This window comes from Rhizophagus irregularis, chromosome 15, assembly GCF_026210795.1.
Source record: "Rhizophagus irregularis chromosome 15, complete sequence".
NCBI classification, from domain to species: Eukaryota; Fungi; Glomeromycota; class Glomeromycetes; order Glomerales; family Glomeraceae; genus Rhizophagus; species Rhizophagus irregularis.
Genome location: NC_089443.1, coordinates 281,165 through 304,450, shown reverse-complemented (window position 1 = coordinate 304,450; position 23,286 = coordinate 281,165). Strand labels below are relative to the sequence as shown.

At 26.2% G+C, this 23,286-nt stretch overlaps 5 protein-coding genes across 5 annotated transcripts; 4 read left to right on the top strand and 1 right to left on the bottom strand.

Annotated features, from left to right (window-relative positions):
• Positions 1–1,292: 1,292 nt before the first annotated feature.
• On the bottom strand, positions 1,293–2,111 carry OCT59_006840 (uncharacterized protein; the record flags this gene model as incomplete). The annotated part of the gene is made up of 7 exons (XM_066149277.1): positions 1,293–1,334; positions 1,425–1,458; positions 1,562–1,611; positions 1,706–1,732; positions 1,839–1,845; positions 1,939–1,977; positions 2,071–2,111. 7 exons carry the CDS (start codon positions 2,109–2,111, stop codon positions 1,293–1,295), a joined length of 240 nt encoding a protein of 79 aa, XP_065998334.1.
• A 1,555-nt stretch (positions 2,112–3,666) lies between these two features.
• OCT59_006839 (uncharacterized protein) lies at positions 3,667–5,994 on the top strand (the record flags this gene model as incomplete). Its single annotated transcript, XM_066149212.1, has 1 exon — positions 3,667–5,994. Exon 1 carries the CDS (start codon positions 3,694–3,696, stop codon positions 5,992–5,994), a length of 2,301 nt encoding a protein of 766 aa, XP_065998333.1. The 5' UTR covers positions 3,667–3,693.
• Positions 5,995–16,891: 10,897 nt separating this feature from the next.
• Positions 16,892–17,407, top strand: OCT59_006838 (uncharacterized protein; the record flags this gene model as incomplete). The annotated part of the gene is made up of 1 exon (XM_025322869.2): positions 16,892–17,407. One exon carries the CDS (start codon positions 16,892–16,894, stop codon positions 17,405–17,407), a length of 516 nt encoding a protein of 171 aa, XP_025165139.1.
• A 3,764-nt stretch (positions 17,408–21,171) lies between these two features.
• On the top strand, positions 21,172–22,019 carry OCT59_006837 (uncharacterized protein; the record flags this gene model as incomplete). Its single annotated transcript, XM_025328792.2, has 2 exons — positions 21,172–21,552; positions 21,636–22,019. The coding sequence occupies 2 exons, from the start codon at positions 21,172–21,174 to the stop codon at positions 22,017–22,019; spliced, it is 765 nt and encodes a 254-aa protein (XP_025165140.2).
• A 931-nt stretch (positions 22,020–22,950) lies between these two features.
• OCT59_006836 (uncharacterized protein) lies at positions 22,951–23,259 on the top strand (the record flags this gene model as incomplete). Its single annotated transcript, XM_066149021.1, has 1 exon — positions 22,951–23,259. One exon carries the CDS (start codon positions 22,951–22,953, stop codon positions 23,257–23,259), a length of 309 nt encoding a protein of 102 aa, XP_065998332.1.
• Positions 23,260–23,286: the final 27 nt, after the last annotated feature.

Genomic DNA, 23,286 nt, shown 5'->3' with positions numbered 1-23,286 from the left:
TTTTTTTTTGTAGGGGAGAAAAAGTGGAATATTTATTTTAGGCGTGAGAGCCGTGAGACCATTGTGGATTACCTATATTAGTTATAGCATAGGCCTTTTTCCCTACGTAAATTAGTTTAACAAATTTAGTTAGGTCTCTTTTAAATTTATTTTTAGCTAGGGTAGGGAGTAAGTATTTATTTAATTTATCTTTTTGTTCGATATACTCTGTTATAGGGTTGTCACGTGATTTGCACGGTCGGCTCTAAGTATCTTGTTATTTGGGTTACTTTATTTATTAAATCCTAATACAGTAATAAAGATGCGTTACAGTTTTTTTTTTTTCAAAAAAAAAAAAAAAAAAAATTTACAATTTATTAATAAGTTAATTATTAGAGATTTTTTTCTTCATGTTATTAACAATTACATTTTATATTTATTTTATTTTAAGAAACAGTAAAATAAATCGAAATCTCCGAATTGGATGGCTTTATAGGCGTAACGTTTAAAGTTGAAATTCTTTTGCAATCAGTATTGATTAATTGGTACCTTGAAAACTAGTCCACAAAACAATTTGGATGTTTAGGAGATAAACATTCAAATCAATCCATTTTATATTACATACTGTATTATTATTAATTTGCAAAAAAATTTTCATAGTCAATAATCAAGATGAAATCCTTTCATTAGTTTTGTTAAACCTTTTTTTTCTTTTATGCAAAAATTAACAAATTATTCTTTTATGTCCTGGATCAGTGTTTTTTGTGGATAACTGTTCGTGTGGTTAATTGAAAAAATTGCAAGATGCAACAAGTATTTCAGCATTCTTTTTTACGTATATTAGAATAATTTCAATTGTTCAATCAAGATCTTTGTCAATTTATTCTTATTATACTATACTAAACCTGTAAATATTATTGAAATATTCGAATTATTTCCCATTTCCTAATAAAGTTAACATAAATGGTTGACTTGCAAAGACAACGCATATGTTCCTGATATTTTTCATGTGTGTATAGTATAATAACGACTGCTCAATCATGTCTTGATGAGGCGTCAGGATTATTTGACAAGTTACAATTTTTTGCTATCTCTCGGTAAATATCCTAATGACATAAAGAAAAAATATTTTCATCTGGTTCTTAATTTTTTGTCATACTGTAATAATAATAAATACACCACTCCCTAAAGAATATTTGAGGGATTTCTCAGTTATAAGAGATACTATATAAAGGGGGATATCACGACTATCACGTAATCCTATAGCCTCTTAGGTGTTACTCAAAAACCTATTTAATATATCAAAAATAATTCTATTCATCGTATAAGGAAATAAAACATTTCCTAAGCGTTGACTAATAAATTTAATTGATTGATTAAAATATTAAAAAATATTATAAATCATACTAAACTTAAATTGCGTTAATCGTACTGTACAAACATACACAATTTCTAATTTCCATAAGAATGTTTTCAATCCTTATCACGCAAGTCGCTAAGAATGATTGAATACCAACTTATTGAAAGGCGAAGGATGTATATTTGTACCATGGAAGCAAATTTTGATTAATGGTAAACTTACCTTTTAACTTCTACAATAAATAATCCAATTATTACTACCAAGACAATAACCTGAAATATATGCAGTAACTATATAAATTCTACTGAATATGTTAGAGTTATATAACGGAAAGTTACTGGAAATTTATGTATCAGCGAAACTTACTAGATGTTCTCCAAATATTACAGGCCTCTATCAACATAAGATTGAATGTCAGCTATTGAATATAAAGATTTTTCAATCTACAGTGAAAAATATTTGTAGACCCAGGTTGTGATTTAGTTCGACTTTGAAGTACATTATCACTAAAGAAATGCGCAAATTCCTTCATTATCCTTCTATAAAAGAAAAATATGAAATAAAAATAACCAATTATTTAATATTTTAAATTATCTTACCGTTCAAATAAATTGTAGACTCTGTAGCGCAAATCTTTGCTTTGAATATTCGGTAACAGTAAACATATGATTATAATTAATAAATAAATATGAAATCAATACTATTCCAATTGAATGAACTCCATTATCTACACCTCCGCCATCATCATCCAATTTATGACTATTCCTGTCATTTTCTTTATTTTCTGATATCATCATTAGATGATGTATTATCTAAATGATCTTATATATTGGAAGGAACATCGGCGGAAACTGATAATTGTTGTGCTTTTGATCCGATAATATCACGAGGGTAGAGATTCTAAGAAGTATCTAGTCCACAATCTATTAAGAAATCATTAATTTCTTCTTAAGTTATGACTTAACGAACGCTATTTATTAAAAAATGTTCAGTTTAATTAATTAATTTGCCAGTACCAATTTTATTTTGGTACAATTTATAACAGACGAACTTTAAATCTTTTGGGGCAATGTGAAAATCAAAAGCAAAGATCTGATTTTATGTTATTTTTTAACGTAATGAAAATACAGGCGTGTATGCATACTGTCAGTAAATTTTTCCTTTACACATTATATTTTTTTTTGTTTTAAAAAAAAAACCCCCACGATATTCAATTTATCATTTGAATGGGTTACTAAAATAGAAGGTTTTAACCAAAAATAGAAGGATTGACCACGATTATTTATTTTTTTTCGGGCCGTATTATTTCCGATACAATGATCTGCATTACATTTTTACATTGTTTATGGCGTCGTTTTTCTCCGAGGATAAAGCATGTTTTAACTAAAATTTGTTTGCGTTAAATAATAAAATATGCCTATAGAAGAATTTTTTGAAATTTTTTTTTTTCAAATTTAATTAATTTAATTAATATACAAAAATTAGATTACGTAATAGCACATGGGCCAATCTAAAATTTAGGATTCATTTATTGTAACTTTTGACATCTATTTTATCAAAAATGGATTTAATTTATATATTTAACTTTTATTATTTTTTAAGCATATGATACTCACAAATACACAAATAGTATTAAAAAAAGAATTTTTTTTTTTTAAATAAAATTTTCTAAGTATTATTTGTGAGTATAATGAGTAATAACAGGATTCTTAATTTATAATAATCATTGAATTATACTATGTATAGTCAAATTTCTGAGATTATAAAAAAAATTACTATTAAATGTACTGTAATTATTACAAATATTTTAATATAACGATTTTCGTAACACCTATATATTAGGTTTTATTTGTGGAAATATTCAACTCATACCCATTTATTTGTCTACCAATTTCATTGAAGAACATGCTGATAAAAATGTTTCTTATAATCTCAAAAATTAAGCTTGTTTATTTTAATTAACATTTTTTTTATTTAGATTCTACTTAAATATAGCTTTTAATGCTTTTAATTAAAGTTTATTTAAATAATAGGATGTTAAAATACATAAATTGTTTGAAATTTTTGCGTATGTCTTATTATACTAAAACACAGTGAAATTCGACACATCGGACCAATCTGTTTCAATAGAAAAACTTTTTTCAAGAATTTATTATGGAAAACATTATTGATGCAGATCAGTGCATCGGAAAAAATATGACCCGAAAAAATCATTTTTTATTGTAACTTCTACTTTTGGTTAATTATTCCTTTTTAGTAACTCATTCATGGGCATATTGAATAAATAAAAAAAAATAAACTTTTTTTTTCAAAAAAATTTTTTTTTCGATAAAATTAATTTCTAAAATAACCAAATGGGAATTAAGCTTAGTAATTTAAATATTTCGAATAAAGATAATGGTACAATAATTACCAAAAATTGTTGTAAACCATTTACTGAAGAATTACGGTGTGAAGAATATATTAATTCTTTAGAAAGATCAGCAGAAAATGGTGATAAAGTAGCAATGTTTAATTTAGCCATATGCTATAAAAATGGAGAAGTAACAGAAAAGAATTTAGAAAAAGCCTTCCATTGGTATCAAAAAGCAGCAGAAAAAGATAATATTAAAGCAATGAATAGTTTAGCTATATGCTATGAAAATGGAAAAAAGAATTTAGAAAAAGCCTTTCATTGGTATCAAAAAGCAGTAGAAAATGGTAATAAAGTAGCAATGTTTAATTTAGCAAATAGATATTATAATGGAGAAGGAACAGAAAAGAATTTAGAAAAAGCCTTTTATTGGTATCAAAAAGCAGCAAAAAATGGTTGCACTGATGCAATGTATAATTTGGCCATATTTTATAAAAATGGAGAAGGAACAGAAAAGAATTTAGAAAAAGCCTTTTATTGGTATCAAAAAGCAGTTCAAAATGGTTGCACTTATGCAATAAATAATATGGCCATATGTTATAAAAATGGAGAAGGAACAGAAAAGAATTTAGAAAAAGCCTTTTATTGGCATCAAAAAGCAGCAGAAAGAGATCATAATATTGCAATGTTTAATTTAGCTAATCATTATTATAATGGAGAAGGAACAGAAAAGAATTTAGAAAAAGCCTTTTATTGGTATCAAAAAGCAGCAGAAAATGGTAATGAAAAAGCAATAAATAATTTAGCTATATGCTATGTAAATGGAGTAGGAACAGAAAAGAATTTAGAAAAAGCTTTTCACTGGCATCAAAAAGCAGCCGAAAATGGTTACACTGATGCAATGTTTAATTTAGCTATGTGCTATAAAAATGGAGAAGTAACAGAAAAGAATTTAGAAAAAGCCTTTTATTGGTATCAAAAAGCAGTTCAAAATGGTTGCACTGATGCAATGAATAATATGGCCGTATGTTATAAAAATGGAGAAGGAACAGAAAAGAATTTAGAAAAAGCCTTTTATTGGTGTCAAAAAGCAGCAGAAAATGGTAATAAAAAAGCAATGAGTAATTTAGCTATATGCTATGAAAATGGAGAAGGAACAGAAAAGAATTTAGAAAAAACCTTACATTGGTATCAAAAAGCAGCAGAAAATGGTGATAACAAAGCAATGAATAATTTAGCCAATTATTATAAAAATGGAGAAGAAACAGGAAAGAATTTAGAAAAAGCCTTTTACTGGCATCAAAAAGCAGCAGAAAATGGTTACACTTATGCAATGTTTAATTTAGCCAATAGTTATAAAAATGGAGAAGGAACAGAAAAGAATTTAAAAAAAGCCTTTCATTGGAATCAAATAGCAGCAGAAAAAGGTAATGAAGAAGCAATGTTTAATTTAGCCATATATTATATAAATGGAGAAGGAACAGAAAAGAATTTAAAAAAAGCCTTTCAATGGTATCAAAAAGCAGTAGAAAAAGATCATATTAAAGCAATGAATAATTTAGCTATATGCTATGTGAATGGAGAAGGAACAGAAAAGAATTTAGAAAAAGCCTTTTATTGGTGTCAAAAAGCAGCAGAAAATGGTAATGAAGTAGCAATGTTTAATTTAGCTAATAGATATTATAATGGAGAAGGAACAGAAAAGAATTTAGAAAAAGCCTTTTATTGGTGTCAAAAAGCAGCAGAAAATGGTTATGAAGTAGCAATGTTTAATTTAGCTAATAGATATTATAATGGAGAAGGAACAGAAAAGAATTTAGAAAAAGCCTTTCATTGGTATCAAAAAGCAGTAGAAAAAGATCATATTAAAGCAATGAATAATTTAGCTATATGCTATGTAAATGGAGAAGGAACAGAAAAGAATTTAGAAAAAGCCTTTCATTGGTATCAAAAAGCAGCAGAAAATGGTAATGAAGTAGCAATGTTTAATTTAGCCAATAGTTATTATGGTGGGAAAGGAACAGAAAAGAATTTAGAAAAAGCCTTTCATTGGTATCAAAAAGCAGCAGAAAATGGTAATGAAGTAGCAATGTTTAATTTAGCCAATAGTTATTATGGTGGGAAAGGAACAGAAAAGAATTTAGAAAAAGCCTTTCATTGGTATCAAAAATCAGCAGAAAATGGTAATGAAAAAGCAATAAATAATTTAGCTATATGCTATGAAAATGGAGAAGGAACAGAAAAGAATTTAGAAAAAGCCTTTTATTGGTATCAAAAGCAGCAGAAAATGGTAATAAAGTAGTGTTAGTATCAATTCTTTAATGTTTATAAAATAAATGAAAGGTTAATTAGGGTAAGCAGAAGGTATATATGTATAAGTAAATATAACAATTATTAACACAAAAATTAATAAACATAAATTAACTCCAAATCACAATTGACCAAAATGTCTTCAAATCTGATCAGATGTGAATAAAGTATTGCACTCCCAGTGGCAAATATGATCAGACACAAATAAAGGATTATGTCAATAAATGACAATAAAACAATGGGTTAAGTGTATATGACAACAAATAACAATGAGATAACCAAAGAGATTAATAACAATAAAATATATTTTTATTTAATATCAGTAAATATCACTTAATATCTTAGTGCTTGGATATCTATCTAATTACATCAAAAAATAATGCATCTATTTATATGTAAAAACACTAAACTAAAAATGTTTAAAATGTTTGATATGTGACATATATGCCATATGTGCAATATGTGCAATATATTTGATATATTTTATATATCAAACATTTTGAACATTGAGTCATAGATTTTCCCATTATGTGATTTACCCCAGTATCACCCAAGATTTCTAAGTAAAATTCCATCTCCATGTGACCAGTAATGTTTAAGGAGGCGTGAAAAAAAGTTTTTTTACGAAAAAATGAAAATGATGGGTGTTGACACAGGGTGACATCTTATGCAGGTCACATAGGGGTAAGGTTGCTGGAGAAACTAGGGAGTTTTGGCAAGTTGGCAAAATGCTGAAATGGCGAAACTTTGCTGAAACTATATGAAAGTCTTATTAAAAAGTTGGCAAAACCCTGGAGAAAAGCAAAACATGACGAAACTTATTATAAATGCTGAAACTGCTAAAATTTTGCCAAAACTATAATAAAACTATAGTAAAATCTTGGAGAAACTAATTGTAGAATTTTGGAGAGGTTTAGGCAGGCAACCTTACATAGGGATGAAAAATCTTGGAGCAACGCTGGGAAGATCCATTATGTGACATTAGTAATTGCTATTGATCAACAGCTACATCACATGATTCTGTCTCATAATATTTTATCATAACAGTAGCAATGAATAATTTAGCTAAAAAAAAAAACTCTTTCAGATGATCATTTCCAACCAAAAATTTCCAAGAAAAAATTTTCTATTAAACATACATTTTTTCTTTTGTGACACTAATTTTCTAACACATTTTTGAATTTTACATCTATTTGCGCATCTTCTTGTATGAGTTTTAGGCCATTCCAATTTAATCTTTAGTTTAATGTCCTCCTCCCCTCTATTTTTGAAAAATTCAAGGGTGATTTAAACATATATATATGTTTGATATGTTTAAATATGCTTAAAACACCCCCTTCTTTACTAAAATTTAATAGTACTGAGAATTTCTGATTTTACCAAAAATTTCTGAAATTTTTAATATGTTTAATTTTCATGTTTGTTTAAATTATCCCTTCCCCCCCTCAAAATTTTTGGCTGGAAAGGACATTAAACTAATTATTAATTTGGAATGGCCTTAATATAAAATGAAAATTTTCAAAAAAATTTTTAAAAAATATAAAAAAATCTCACTGTACCACTTCAAGTGAAGAAGATATTTACAATACCTTCTCTACCAAAGCTAATAATACAATTATGACTTCTTACAACACCCCAAATACTCCTTTACCTTTGACTTCACACTACAATACAGTCCATATGGACACTAAAACTTCGCTTCTGGAGCACTCTTTCTTTTCTAAAAAGGACATTTCATCATGTGAATGTGACCACATCAAAAATGTTCACATGTAAACACCAATAGACGAAGGTATTACATTTTATTAGTATTTCATTGGTTAAAAGAAAAATACGGATGATAGATTAGAACTCCCCTTTTTATTTTGTTCATCATATGTCATTGCTTGGGCCGCTCCTATGTTGGTCATAGCACAGGAGATATCTGGTTACCATTTAAATAGAAGTTCGGGTCTGTTCTAGAATGGATGATAGCAAGAAGTAGGATTAACTCCCTTTCGAGGGTATATATCCTGGTTGTTTGTCTATCCTAACTTCACATAATATAAATAAATAAATAAAGGTATTACATTTATAGACAAAGATCCGATTGAAACTAATATCAATAAAGGAAAATCTCCTGCAAATACATCTAATACATTTGATATACAACAAAACAATAATAACATTACTGTGATTGCTAACCTATTTGAGCAATTAGCGCAACTTTTCATTTTACAGGATAGTTTTCAAAAAAATCTTAGTAATAATGAAATTATTAACATCATCAAATTAGCATTAATTAATGATAGCAATGCATTCAAATTCAATGTTAATAATTTATCAATATACCAATACTTCACAATCCATTTCAGAACATATGATTCATTAGATTCATACCTAAAAATAGTGCTCTGAATGAGTCGAGTAAATTCAGATCTAGTCATGAGTCGAGTTGAGTCAAGTTAAGTTCGATTTGATAATAATTTTCCCAAATTGATATGACAAGTTGAGTCACAAATTAGTCATAAGTCAAGTCAATTTTGATTTGAAATCAAAATCAACTCAACTCGTGTAACTCATATTGATTATTTATGATTATCTATATTTTTTAGATTATCCATAATGATCTTTTTTTATATCAATTATATCAATTTTTTTTCCTTCAAGTATTAAAACTTCCCAATTTATATGTTAATCAGTTTAAAATGACTGAAAATTTAAGTTCTGGTGGTTCTTCACAAACTATTAGTACAGTTTTGTCTCACTTTATGTTGGTTGAGAAATCAACAAAAGCCCAATGTAATTACTGCAAGTAAGTATATTGTTTGTAATAATTTTTTAATCATTTTGTATATAAAATTGTGTCAATTTAAATAATTAAGCGCTAAGTATAAGTGAGCTAGTGGAAACACAATGAATCTTCACAAACACTTACAAAAGAAACATCCCAGTAAAGTTGAACATAAAGCAGAAAGCACTGGTGAAATGGATAATAATAAATAAAAAATATTAATAAAAATTTAGCATTATACTGCAACAATATTTTATGAATTTATCACTAAATAGATCGTCTGTGACGATCAACCTTTTACAGTTGTAGAAAATGAACAACTTCAAAAAATATTTTGATTATTATTCCCTAATATTAAAACCATACATATCAGCAGATACAGCTCGCAATGATATTATAGATGCATTTAAGGAAGAGATAAATAAAATTTACAGGTATTTTTGGTACCTCTATTTTTCATTTAATAATTCTTACACAATAGAATATTAATAGAATGCTCTGGGTCATCTTGCATTTGCACTTGATGCATGGACTTCTTCAAACTTCCTTCCATTTCTTGGAATTACATTTAATAGAACATGGCAAGAGAATGTAAAAACATGTAAAATATAAGTGTATATATTATTTAAAATGACATAATTAATTTAAATCTGATCAATCATATTCAATTCTTTAAGGAATAGGAAAATACCAAGGAATATTTCTAAATTTTGTGAGAAGAAATTGTATGATATTTAAATAGATGTAATTGCTTGTTTTTCTGGTTTTTCTATTAAGCTGTCAGTAGCTGTTTACTCTTTTTTCCTTTGTTGTTCTTTATTAGTCATATGATATTAGTATAATTGTATAAATTAACAAACGATATTTAATTTATTTAATAATAAATAGAAATTTCTTATATATAGAACAAATTGCAATAAAAAAAATTTATATAATTTATTTAAATATAAACTATAATATTTATAAAATTAATTTTATCCCTGTAAAGAAAGTTGATCCGTTTTTTTATATTCCGATTTTTTTCTGTAAAAGGCTCATATTTCCGGAATTAATAACCTTATATCACGGAATTTATCGATTTATTTACATTTTCTGTGAATGGATCCATGAAAGGCTCATTTTTGTGGAGTTTTTGCAGAAATAATGGATAAAATTTTTTATAGAGTATGTACTGTATATAAACAATATATTATTGATATCTAATCCTTGATTATACAATCATCATAACACTCAGTATTAAGTAATCGAGATACATAAATGGCTTGTGAATGAGTGGTCAATTGGTTACTTTCATCAAGTGTAAGATTTGCTTTTCTATATTCTTCCACCTCCCTGTATTCTTCTGCTTCCTTAAATTGCCTTTCAATTTCATAATGTTTTTGTTCTTTAAACATTTTAATAATTTCTTGTATTTCAATAGCATTTAGTCTATTATCTGGATTTGTATCCCAACATTTTTTCATTAAATCAATATAACATTTTGGTGCTTCTAGTTCATTTATTGTAGGTCTAATTCCATCCTTACATATATCTAATGCTAAATAATGATCATGTACACAATTTGAGAAAGGTTGTCTTCCAGTTGCTATAAAATACATGATCATACCAAAGCTATATATGTCAGCTGCTTGAGTATAAGGCTCACCTCTTAATACTTCAGGAGCCATGTAAGGCATAACTCCAAATAATTTTGATTCATTACTCATACTACCAACTTCTCCACACAAACCCATATCCGAAATACATATACCACTTATACTATATACATAAGTAGATACATTATCCTTAAACAATATATTCCCTGGATGAAAATCATGATGAACCATCTGATTTTGATGAATTTCTTTAAGACCATTAATAATACTGAATAATACTTCAATTTTATCATTCCATTCAAAATTTTTATAATGTTTATTCATCCAATCATTAAAATTACCACCTCCCGCATAATGAAGTACTATAATATATTCTTCTGTATCCGGATTTTGAGATATTCCATATATTTTAAGAATATTTGAAGTAAGAAAACTGTTATCAATTGAATATGCCCTGATCTATATATATATAAGACAGATATTAAATATTAAAAGAAAGAATTATCAAAAATTAAATTTATAAAAAAAGTTTTCATACCTCGTTTAAAAATTCATTAGTAATATTTTGAGAGTTATATAGACATTTTAAAGCAACCATTTTATCTGTTACTTTATTTATTGAAAATGTATCACCTTCATCTAATTCTACTATTCCTGAATGTATCCGTTTTGCTGAATATACTTTAGCAAATCCACCTTCTCCTATTTCTTTAATATCATTAAATTGGTCGTATGGTATCCATTCGAATATTATATCACTTGATTTATTAACTTTTACCTGTATTTCTTGAACAAGAGCATCAATTTGTTTATTTCCGCTAGTCCATCTTGTAAAATTTTCTTTTAAATTACTTATTTGACATTTTTTACACCATTTATTCTCTATATCTGCATATTGTTCATTACATTTTTCACAAAATCCATCTTGAAAAATTATAAAACATTCTTTTGTAAACGGATTTTGAGATATTCCATAAACTTCAAGACTATTATTATCCATATTATTATAATGTTTTATAACCTATTTAAAAAAAAACACATAGTATATATATATCTACATTAATATTAATGTTGAAAAAAAACGTTATATTAATTTTATCTTACCTCATCTAGTTTATTCATATCTTGTGATGAGTTATTGAAATACTTCAAAGCGACTTTTTTATATGAATTTCTTATGGATTTTCCTGTATTAGTATCATAATATAATGGACCATTCCTCCATATTGCTATATTTAAATCATTTCCTATCTTATTAATATTATAAAACTGATTGTATGGTACACGCTCAAATATTATATCGCTTGATTTATTAATTTTTGATTGTATTTCTTGAACAAAATCGTCAATAAATCTGCTATTACTAGTCAAATTCACTTTTAAATCATTTACTTGACATGAATTACATATATATCTATATTGTGTACCACATTTTTTACAAATATTATCCTCAAGAACCATAATATAATCTTTTGTATCCGGATTTTGAGATATTCCACATGTTTTAAAACTATTACTAATTATATTATTTTTAACCTATTAACAGTTAAAATAAAACAAAATAAATTTTAATATTATAAAAAGTTTCATTATATTTATAACCATATACTGAATATCAAAATTTTTTCATACCATAGTTAAAAATTCATCAATCATATTTTGAGAGTTATGTAAATATTTTAAAGTAACCTTTCTTAATACCTCTTTATAACCATAATGTAATAAGTTTTCTTTTTGCTTTTCAAAATATACTGCTGAATATATTTTATCGAAATCATCAAAATCATTTCTTTTTATTTCATTAATATTATAAAATTCATTATATGGTATCCACTGAAATAATGAATACGGAGTACTAAAAATATAATTAAATTCTAATTGTATTTCTTGAATGAAGTTATCAATCTTTTCATTTCCACAGAACCAATTAAGATTCACTTTCAAATCATTTATTCGACATGGTTTACACCATTTATACATTAGACTTGTAAATTCTTCACCACATTTTTCACAATAACCATCTCGAAAAACCATAATATAATCATTTGTATCTGGATTTTGTGATACACCGCATGTAATTTTAATGAGTTGTGCCTTACTAACCTAATAAAATAAAATATTATTAACGAAAGAAGTTTTTAATAAAATTGTATAAAAATTTCATACCTTATATAAAAGTTCATTAATCATATTTTGAGAGTTATGCATGCATTTTAAAATAACCTTCTTATTTTGTTCTCTTATCCATTTCATTTTATAACATAATGGGCCATCCTTCCATATTGCTGAATACATTGTAAACGTATTACTCTTATTTAATTCTTCAATATCATTAAACTGATTGTATGGTATCCATTCAATTATTTGATCTGGGTTATAAATTTTCAACTGTACTTCCTGAATAAAATCATCAATCACTTTATTCTTACTGGTCCAATTTTTAAAATCAGTTTTTAAGTAATTTGTTTGGCAAAACTGACACCATTCATCTTTTATATTTATTCTATCATATTGTTCATAACATATTTCACAATACTCATTCTGAAGAACCAAAATATAATCTTTTGTGTCCGGATTTTGAGATATTCCATATACTTTAAGTTCATTGTCTTCACTTCCATCAACGGAATAATTAGTAATCTATTGAAATAAACAAAAAAAATTATTATATATGTTCAATATTGTAAAAAAAAAGTAATATATAAATAAAAAATTAATACCTCATTTAATAATTTAGTTATGTCTTGTAAATATTTTAAAGCGACCTTTGTATTTGGTTTTCTCATTAATTCCCTTTTAGATTTATTATAATTTAATGGACCATCTTTCCACACTGCTAATTCTGCTATATCAGGATCTAAACTTAAATCTACTATTTCCATATCTAATTGTAATTTACTCAAATCACTTTTTCCTGTTTTTTTAATGTCATAAAATTGATTATATGGTATCCATTCAAATATTATATTTAATGAATGTACAATTCTTAATTGCATTCCTTGAATAAAATAATCAATTGGTTCATTTTCACTAGTCCAATTCGTAAAATTTGTTTTTAAATCATTTATTTGACATGATTTACACCATTCATATACCATTTCTTCATATTGCTTTCCACATTTTTCACAATATTTATCCCTAAGAACCATGATAAAATCTTTTGTACTTGGATCTTGAGATATTCCATATATTTTGAATCTACCAACAAGGGGATCGATTATATTCATTGAATATGATTCAACCTATATGAGAATATAAAAAATTATTATTAAATATAAGTATTATAGAAATATTAAAATTAAATTGTATACCTCTTTTAAAAAATCGTCAATCATATTTTGAGAGTCATGTATGTGTTTTAAAGCAACCAATTTTAACACTTTTCTATCATAACTATAATGCAATAGATCCATTTCCATTATTGCTGAATTTACTGTATCAAAATCACTTTTTGCTATTTCTTTGATATCATTAAAATTATCGTATGGTATCCATTGAAATATTAATGAAGAATTGAAAATATATTCACACTTTAATTGTTTTTCTTGAATAAAATCATCAATTTTTTTATTTCCGCTGGTCCAATTTGTAAAATTCATTTTTAAATAATTTGTTTGACATGGATTACACCATCTATATTTTGCCTTTGTATATTCTTTCCCACATTTTCCACAATGGTCATCCTGAAAAACTATAATATAATCTTTTGTATTCAGATCTCGAGATATTCCATATATATTTATGAAATTATCCTATTAAAAAATATATATAATTTTATTATAAGAATAGTATTAAAACAAATTTTACGCAAGAATTTCGTACCTTGCTATGATATTCATTAATCATACTTTGGATGTCATAAAAATATTTTAAAGTAACCCTTTCGTTTGAATCTCTCATCGTTACCATATTCAAGTCCTTAAAATTATAATTTAACGGACCATTTTTCCATATCGCTGAATATACCGTATAAAAATCATCCTTTTTTTCTTTAATATCATAAAATTCATTGTATGGTATCCATTGAAATAATGAAGAATTGAAAATATGATCGAGATTTAATTGCATTTCTTGAATGAAATTGTCGATTTCTTCATTTCCGCTTGTCCAGTTTACAAAATTTGCTTTTAAATCATTTATTCGACATGGTTTGCACCATTTGTATATCAGGATTGTATATTCTTGACCACATTTTTCACAATATTCACCATGATGTACCACGGCATAATCTTTTGTAAACGGATTCTGAGATATTCCAAGGATTCCATTAATTCTATTAAATGGGCATGTTTTAACCTATTAAAGATATACTGTAAGTATTATTATTTATTGTACAGATTTACTAAAATATTTATTAAAAAGTTTACATACCATGTCCAGAAATTCGTCAATCATATATTGCGAATTATCAAAACATTTTATAGTAACATTTTTATTTGATTCTCTCGTTCCTTTCATATTTTTAAAATCGTAATGTAATGGACCACTTTTCCATATTGCAGAATATACTTTAGTAAAATACCCTTTTCCTACTTCTTTAATATTAATAAATTGATTGTATGGTATCCATTCAAATCTTATGTCACTTGATTTATTAATTTTCAATTCCATTTTTTGAATAAAATCATCAATTATTTCATCATCACTTAACCAGACTGTGAAATTTACTTTCAAATAATTCATTTTGTATAATTTACACCATTCATCCTCCATAATTTCGTACTTCCCGTAATATTCATCTTGCAGAACCATAATATAATCGTTCGTATCTGGATTTTGAGATATTCCATATAATTTTAAATTAAGATTACTTTCATTTATAACATATGACTTGGCCTGTGATTAAAAAGATTAAAAAGAAATGTGTGAAAATGTGTGAATATGTATAATTTTTTTTTTTCTTAAATAAAAAAATAAAAATTAAATTATTTAGAAAATTTCATACCTTGTTCAAAAAATCATTAATCATATTTTGTGAATCATATAAACATTTTAAAGTAACCTTTTTATTTGATTCTCTTTTTCCTTTCATATCCCTAAAATTATAATGTAATGGACCATCCTTCCATATTGCAGAATATATTTTAACAAAATTACCATTATATAATTCTTTAATATTATCAAATTGATTATATGATATCCATTCAAAAACTATTATATTATCAACATGAACGTTTAAAATTAATATTTGGTCAATAAAATCATCAATTTTTTTATTACCACTAATCAACTTTTCCATTTGTATTATTTGACATGGTTCACACCATTTATATGATGATAATATAATTTCACAATTTTCACATGGTCTCTCTAAATTATAATCTTCGTAAGCGGCGATAACGTCATAAATTATACTCTGAGAATAGTATAATACTTCAGAAATCTTTTTAATACTTGTTCCACATTTCCAAGCTCCAATAATTTCTCCTCGTTGAAAATTTGTAAGTTCTTTTTGTTTAGTTGACATAATATTATAAAAAACGTGATATATAAATTTAATATATTTGACGCTAAAACTTATCCTTTTATTTTTTATAGGTTTGAACAAATAAAGGAAAGTTGAAAGGGTGAGATCGACAGCGAATCAAATCCATTTAAAAAAAACAATAGCTAACACAATGAAGATTTACTGAAAAACAAGACCAAATTTGGAATACGTAATAGTTACGTAATTGTACTACATTTGTATCATAATACGGTGGCACATGATCATATTTACTATTTTTAATCAATGAAATGACAATTTTTTTACTTCTTAAGGAAAATTATTATTAGATTTTGTCAACTATAATTTATTTGGAAAAAAATAATTTAAATTTTGAATGATTCAATTCTAAATATGAGTCGATCAATTTTTCGGTACTCCTTTGCACATTATTTATAAATGATAATAATATTCATTCGTAATATAGTATTATTAAAAAAATTTCATTTTTTATTTCACATAAAATTGGGATTCAATAAAGATTATTTTCACTTTAAATATAAATAATATTTTTTATTATTATTTTCGATTATTTTCGATTATTTATTTTGGTAATAAAAATTTTTATTTTTTTTTTTTACAAATATGCGCTAATTGGTAATAACTCTTTCATACAATACTTTATTTTATTTTTCTACTTCATAATTTATGAAACATATAATATTATTCCTTTCTTCCTTTCGAAAGTTCTAGAGTTTGAAACACTTGGCAACATGTATAAAACGTGACATAAATATTTGATTGTTTGACTCTGTCTCTATTGTCTTGACACAATTACAATTTATATTTTATGAAAATCTCAAAGCATTTTTTGACCATTTTTAGTTAATTTTTAATAAAAATGAGATAAAGTAAAATAAATTAAATCTAACCAAAAAAAAAGCATTTAATGCGTACCACATGCTGTGACATCATTATTTGCAAGGAACACGTGATATATGAAATTCAAATATAAATTTAAGCGCCCTCCCACGAAAAAAAAAGCCAAATTAAAGCTAAATTATATCAAAGAAAAAAATCAAACGACATTTCCATCATGAACTGGATTTATCAAACAATACTTATAATCGTAATACTTCAAAACTTAATTACCAATATTCTTTCAATTCCAGTGGAACCTGAAACATTCATTCGCCGTCAAGATCATTATATTGGTGGAGTGAATGAGGCAGAAGAAGATTATTGTATAAGTATACTTCATCCGTCCCGTGCGCTTGAATGCGTCAAAGCAAAAAATCTTGCAGATGAAGCATTAACAAACGCTCAAAATAATTTTCCTGAATCCACTTTGCATAACGGTTCTGGAGATGCGTATCGTCACTGTTACTGGAGTGGACTATTGACATTCGAGTTCGGTGTGGCTGGTGCAAAGGGTTTTGGTGATCGGCATGAAGAATCTCCAGATAATCCTCCAGAAGAAAAGGCAATGGACTTGAATAACAACAATGTAGGCCGCACGGTTGCAAGTCAAATTAAAAATGGAGACAAAAATGCATTAAGTGCAGCTTGTAAGCAGGCACTCACTGATGGGCGCTTAAAGACTTTGAATTAGACCTTATTGCCGTAATCCAAATTTTTTTTTATTATGATAATATAATTATTTTTTTTTCGTTATCTATATTATAACGTATACCCTATCCAGCTATAAATTTACATAATGTATAAAAAATTATTATCTACTATCAAACCTAATAAAATAACATTTATATATATCAACAATATTTAATACAATGAAACTTTATATTCTTCCATGTATTTACTTTATCATTTTGCATCATAAAATTCTATGTATATATTGCCATAAAAAAAAAGATAAGAATATCACATGAAATTATCGCAATCGATTAAATTATGTACCTGCCATAAATTAAAAAGGAAATATCTATCTGAGTTCATAACAGATAATTGTATAATTGTTATTACTTGCACACACAATCACGTGACATTTCAATCACCGAAATGTATTTTTTTTTTCCTAAAATATACGTAACAATTCTACATGATCAATATTTGATGAGTCATCTTTTATGGTATAAACTCACAATTTTCATACTTTAGCTATATATATATATAATATACTTCCTTCTCTTTCCTCTTACTCTTTCTGACTTTCGCTCTTTCCCTCTCTCACCTCTTTCCACATTTATTAACTTAAACTTTTCATCCTCTTCCCTCTCACACTTTTCTTTCTCTTCCTCTACACACCCTTTCTCTTGTCCATATACATTTTATTATACTTTCCTTTTCGTCGCCACATACGCTTAAATTTCATAGTAGCATGTTCAAATAGTGTTTTGGGTATTTTGTTGGAACAGCATGATGCTATGCATGGGTGGGAGCATAGCGTGCTTACTTTGTAAGCCTGTGAGTACCAGCTTTTGCTGCAGTCTCACGGTAGGGCTGGTTGGGAAATTTTTGGAGCGGTATAGTACTATGCGAGGGTTGGAGCATAGGCGCTTACTTTTAGTAAGCTCGTGGGTACCAGTTACTGCTGTAGTCCTGCGATAGGACCGGTTGGTTGTGGTACGGCATGGTGCTATGCGTAATTTTCATGGAAGGAGCATAGTACACTTCTTAGGAAGTCCCTTTGTGGTAGGGCCGTAATACTTAATCATATGAGAAAGTAAAAATGAATATGTTTTTCAAATAATAATTTTTGCAATGAAAAAAAGTTATGGTTTTAAAGAACTGAAAATCAAGATATTTTTCGTGTTAAATATTATATTAAAAATTTGTTTTGAATCTCGAAAAGTAATAAATGAATAAAATTAATATTATGGCAATTACAAAATTAATTTGTAAAACTTACATTATAGTACAATAAAAAAAATAGTTTTCTTTTTATGACATTTATAATATTTTTTTTTATGTAATGTTTAAAATGTAATATTGAAATTTGCTTGCGTATAATTAATAATTATATTTACGAACAAAATAAATTATTTTCTCATATTTTACCCTTTCTTGCGTTCTATTTTTCTTTCCCATCAGTTAGTAAAAAATTTCTCACAAAAGAAATAAAAAATAATTGATAGAGCTTACATACCCGGTTTCTTATTTTTAATGGAATTAGAGATATGATTTTAATTTTATTAGCTTTATTATATCCTTCATTTTTTTTTTTAAAAAAAAGGTTTCACAATAATTATTTTTAATCCATTAAGGCATTAACGTGTTTAATAATTAAATTAGCTCTTTAAAAAATTAAAGCGAATTTAAAATTATAAAAATTAGCAAAATTAAATATTATATTGTATTAACAGTTAAACGTTACAAGTTAAACATAAATTTATTCTTTACAGTCTTTACAGCAATATACGAGTATATTGCTAAATTTGTTTTACCAAAATTTTTGATATGCTTAATATCTCTTTAATTTTCCTTTTTTTACGAACCTGACAATAAAAAAAGTAATTAGTTAAAGACAATTGTTGAATTTTTTAAATTTTAAAGAATAAAATATTATCATACGTTAGAAATAATTCAACAAATATTACCAAAAATTATAAAGTAGCACGATCGATAAAATAGAATAAAGGTATAACATTATTACTTACGCTGATGAAAATGAAGTACATAATTATTTACGTATAATGTATTTTATGGATATTTAAATACGCGTCAGGTTAAGCCATATGGTGACAAAAAAAGGAAAAAAAGGAATAATAATTAAAATAATTAATTAGCTTATTTCATATTATTATAACATGTAATATAAATATTAGAAGCTAAAATTTTATTATCAGATCACGTGATTATAATATTGCGAAATTTCGGAGGTAATAATTTGAAAAAAAAATTTTCCTTGCTTGAATTATAGGATTTTGTAGGTTATTAGTAAATTGCTATTTATTTACCTATTTATTAAATTTTATAAATTCCATTAAAATATATGTAATTGAAAGTTATAGTGAAAAAAAACTGATCTAATCTACTGTAAGTCAATCTACATTACGAGGCTTAACGCTCTCGGGAACATTTAGCCCAAACTTAAGTTACCTATAAACATTTGTACATCATCACTATCATTATAATAAGGGATTGAGATGAATATATTTTTTCTATTATCGATTTTTGATTCGAATTATATGATATGCCAACTTGGAAGTAATGGTAGCTGTAATTGTTTTTATATGATCACTGAAATATGTTACTATCTCCTTCATTTCTACTTTCTATTTCTGTATCTTCATAATTTCTTCCAGTTAATCAATCTATCTCCACGTCAAGTACAAGGTTTTCTTAAAATTTTTTATACTTTAATACAAAATAAATTGTTAAAAATATTTTAAATTATTAATTAATTATCATCAATGTAAAAATGTCGGAATGATATAAGCATATAATTTATTGTGTAACTGCATCCGAATCTACTAAAATTTATTTCAAATTAGTTTTGCTATTTAAAAAAAAAGTTTAGAAAATTCAGATGAAACGAATAATAACTCTAAACATTCTTTTTTTTTCTTTGATAGTTCTTTTACTTTTTTCATGCATTAAAAAACAACCTTTGTTCATTTTAGATCAAATAAAAAAGATTGTTTAAGAAAATGCTTTTCTAACCATTTTTTGAATTTAAAGAAGAAAAAGTTTAATGGTGATTAGACGTCTTTGAGGTTCAAAAAAAAAAACTTTTATTTCAAATACAGTAATTCTTCAAGGTATTTAAATTATAACAAAATTATTTATATATAATAAAACTTCTTACAACGAATGAAAAAAAAAAAATTAATATTATAAAACTAAATTCCTAAATTTTGTATATTAGGGCTTAAAAGCTATATTTTATTAACGTTCATTTAAATATTAGAATTACAAAATTTCTATTTTATATAAATTTTAAATTGGTTTTAATGTTTTGAAGATAAACTATAAAGAGTGAAGCAGTTTCCAATCTGATATATATATATGTTAATTTTTTTAAAAAAAAAGAAAGAGAGTTTTATTGCTTATTGATTATCATAAATTTTAGTTTAAAAAAATAAATCTATTTATAAATTTTTATTATATTTTAATATACAGTATTTTTAGTTCACCTAATTTTATAGTGAAGATCATCCGAGTGCGTAAAAACGTGAAGAGCTTTTTGTGCTAGGTAAACTATTCCATATTGAATTTACATTTCAAAAACGTGTACTTGTTGGATAAGATTATTGGCTATTGATCATGCCACATGTAAACCTTTTTTATTTAATATAAAGTATTACTAACCAACTTTTCATTGTATTCAATCCGTAAATTTAAATTTATACACTGCCCATTACAAGAATATTAAAATTTACTTTTTAGATAGTTTCAAAATAAAAATTAATAAGGATGAACAAATGTCAAGAATGTGGTCGAAATGATAATTTTAATTATTGCAAACCGTGCAACTCTGTACATTTTCGCAATAATTTTATACATTGGACCAGCGGTGATTCAAATCTTGACAAACTTATTCAAAATTCACAACTTAATGCAACAATTAGATTGGATATAATTGAATGGATTGAATATTCAAATCTTGAAAATATTGAACTTATTGCTCATGGTGGGTTTGGGAGTGTTTATAAAGCAATTTGGAAAGATGGTCCAATCGTGAGGGGTCAAGCTTGGGATCTGAATAAATCAGAATGGAAACGAGAGAATAAAGAGGAAGTGGCAGTAAAGAAATTTCAGAATGTGACTATTTTCAGCTCAGATTTTTTAAATGAGGTAATTAAAATATTAAAATTATGTATGAAGATTTTTATGAATAAAAACAAATATTTACACAAAATAAATTAAATATATTGCAGGTTAATTCTAATCTAAAAATGAATAATAAGAATGGTGGCTTTGAAACTATTCGAATTTATGGAGTGACTCGTGATCCGCAAAATGGAGAATACGCTATTGTCACTGAATTCAAAAATGGTGGTAATCTAAGGAAAATGATTAAAGAAAATTACAGTAATCTAACTTGGGAAAACATCCTAGAAATATTAAACAGAATTAGCGAAGGACTGGATTCTGTTCACGAATCAAAATGCTACCACAAGGATCTCCACAGTGGCAACATCTTGAATAAAATTTACTCTGATAATACTATCGGCGGTTCAGTAATTTCAGATTTTGGTCTGTGTTGTCCTATGGATCAAAGTTCTACAGATAAAACACTATATGGCAGTGTTCGGAAATGACCTGGTCATTTGACCATTTTTCGGATTAGGAGTCATTTGGTCAAATGACACCCCATCATTTGGCATTTGGCATTTGAATTATTCGCGAAATGACAAATGCCAAATGATTGGGTATCATTTGACTGTCATTTGCGTCCTTTGTCATTTGGTCATTTGTCATTAAAATATTTAAAGATTATTGGACAATTTATAATCACGTGATGTACAAAAAAGGAAGGACGTAATCGAAATAATCACAAACAGAATCAATTTCACCAAATTATTTATTTTTTACTGTAATCTGAAAATAATAAATAACACAACCATAATTATTAAAGTGATAATATCTGATATGTTATTTATTATATATAATTTTATTATATAATTATATGCATAAATAAATATTATGGCCATCTTATGATTAAATAAAGACAACAATTATATATAAAAATGGTGAAAAATGGGATCCACTACATGTGTTACAATTAAATATTTTATTGCAAAATCAATTAACTTTTATCTGTGTGGATAAAATGATCATTAGTGAAATAATTATAAGTGAAATAATCCTGTCTATAATAATATTATTAACAAATAATAACCTGTAAAATAATGATAAAATCACGTGATTAAAAAATCTTTACTACTATTGGAACTTTTTTGATTATATATATTAAACCAATTTTGTTTTAATATTTTTGTTTTCTTAATTAAAATAAACAAAATAATTAATAAAAATTTTCAGAATATTTAATATTTTTCAAATGACTTAAATGACAGGTCATTTGAGTTGCAAATGACAAATGACAAATGACTTGTCATTTGAGTCATTTGTTCATTTCAAGTCATTTGCCGAACACTGCTATATGGTGTCTTACCATTTGTCGCACCAGAGGTTTTACTTGGTAAAGAATTCACTGAAGCAGCAGATATTTATGGGTTTGGAATGATAATGTCAGAATTGATTAGTGGTGAACCACCTTTTGTTGATAGAGAGTATGATGAGAATTTGGCTTTGGCTATTTGTTATGGTCAACGTCCACAAATTCCAGAATATACACCTGAACCATATGCTGAATTAATGAAACGTTGTTGGGATCCTATTCCTACCAATCGTCCAACAGCTAAGGAATTAAATGACCAGTTTTGGAATCTATTTGATGTTTTGAGGAATAATAACAATTCAATCGAACTTATTAGTGAGGATCGAAGGCTAGAAATTAAAGAAGCATTTAGTCAGGAACGGGAAGAGCACGATTAGCAGAATTGGACACAAATCCAATACCGC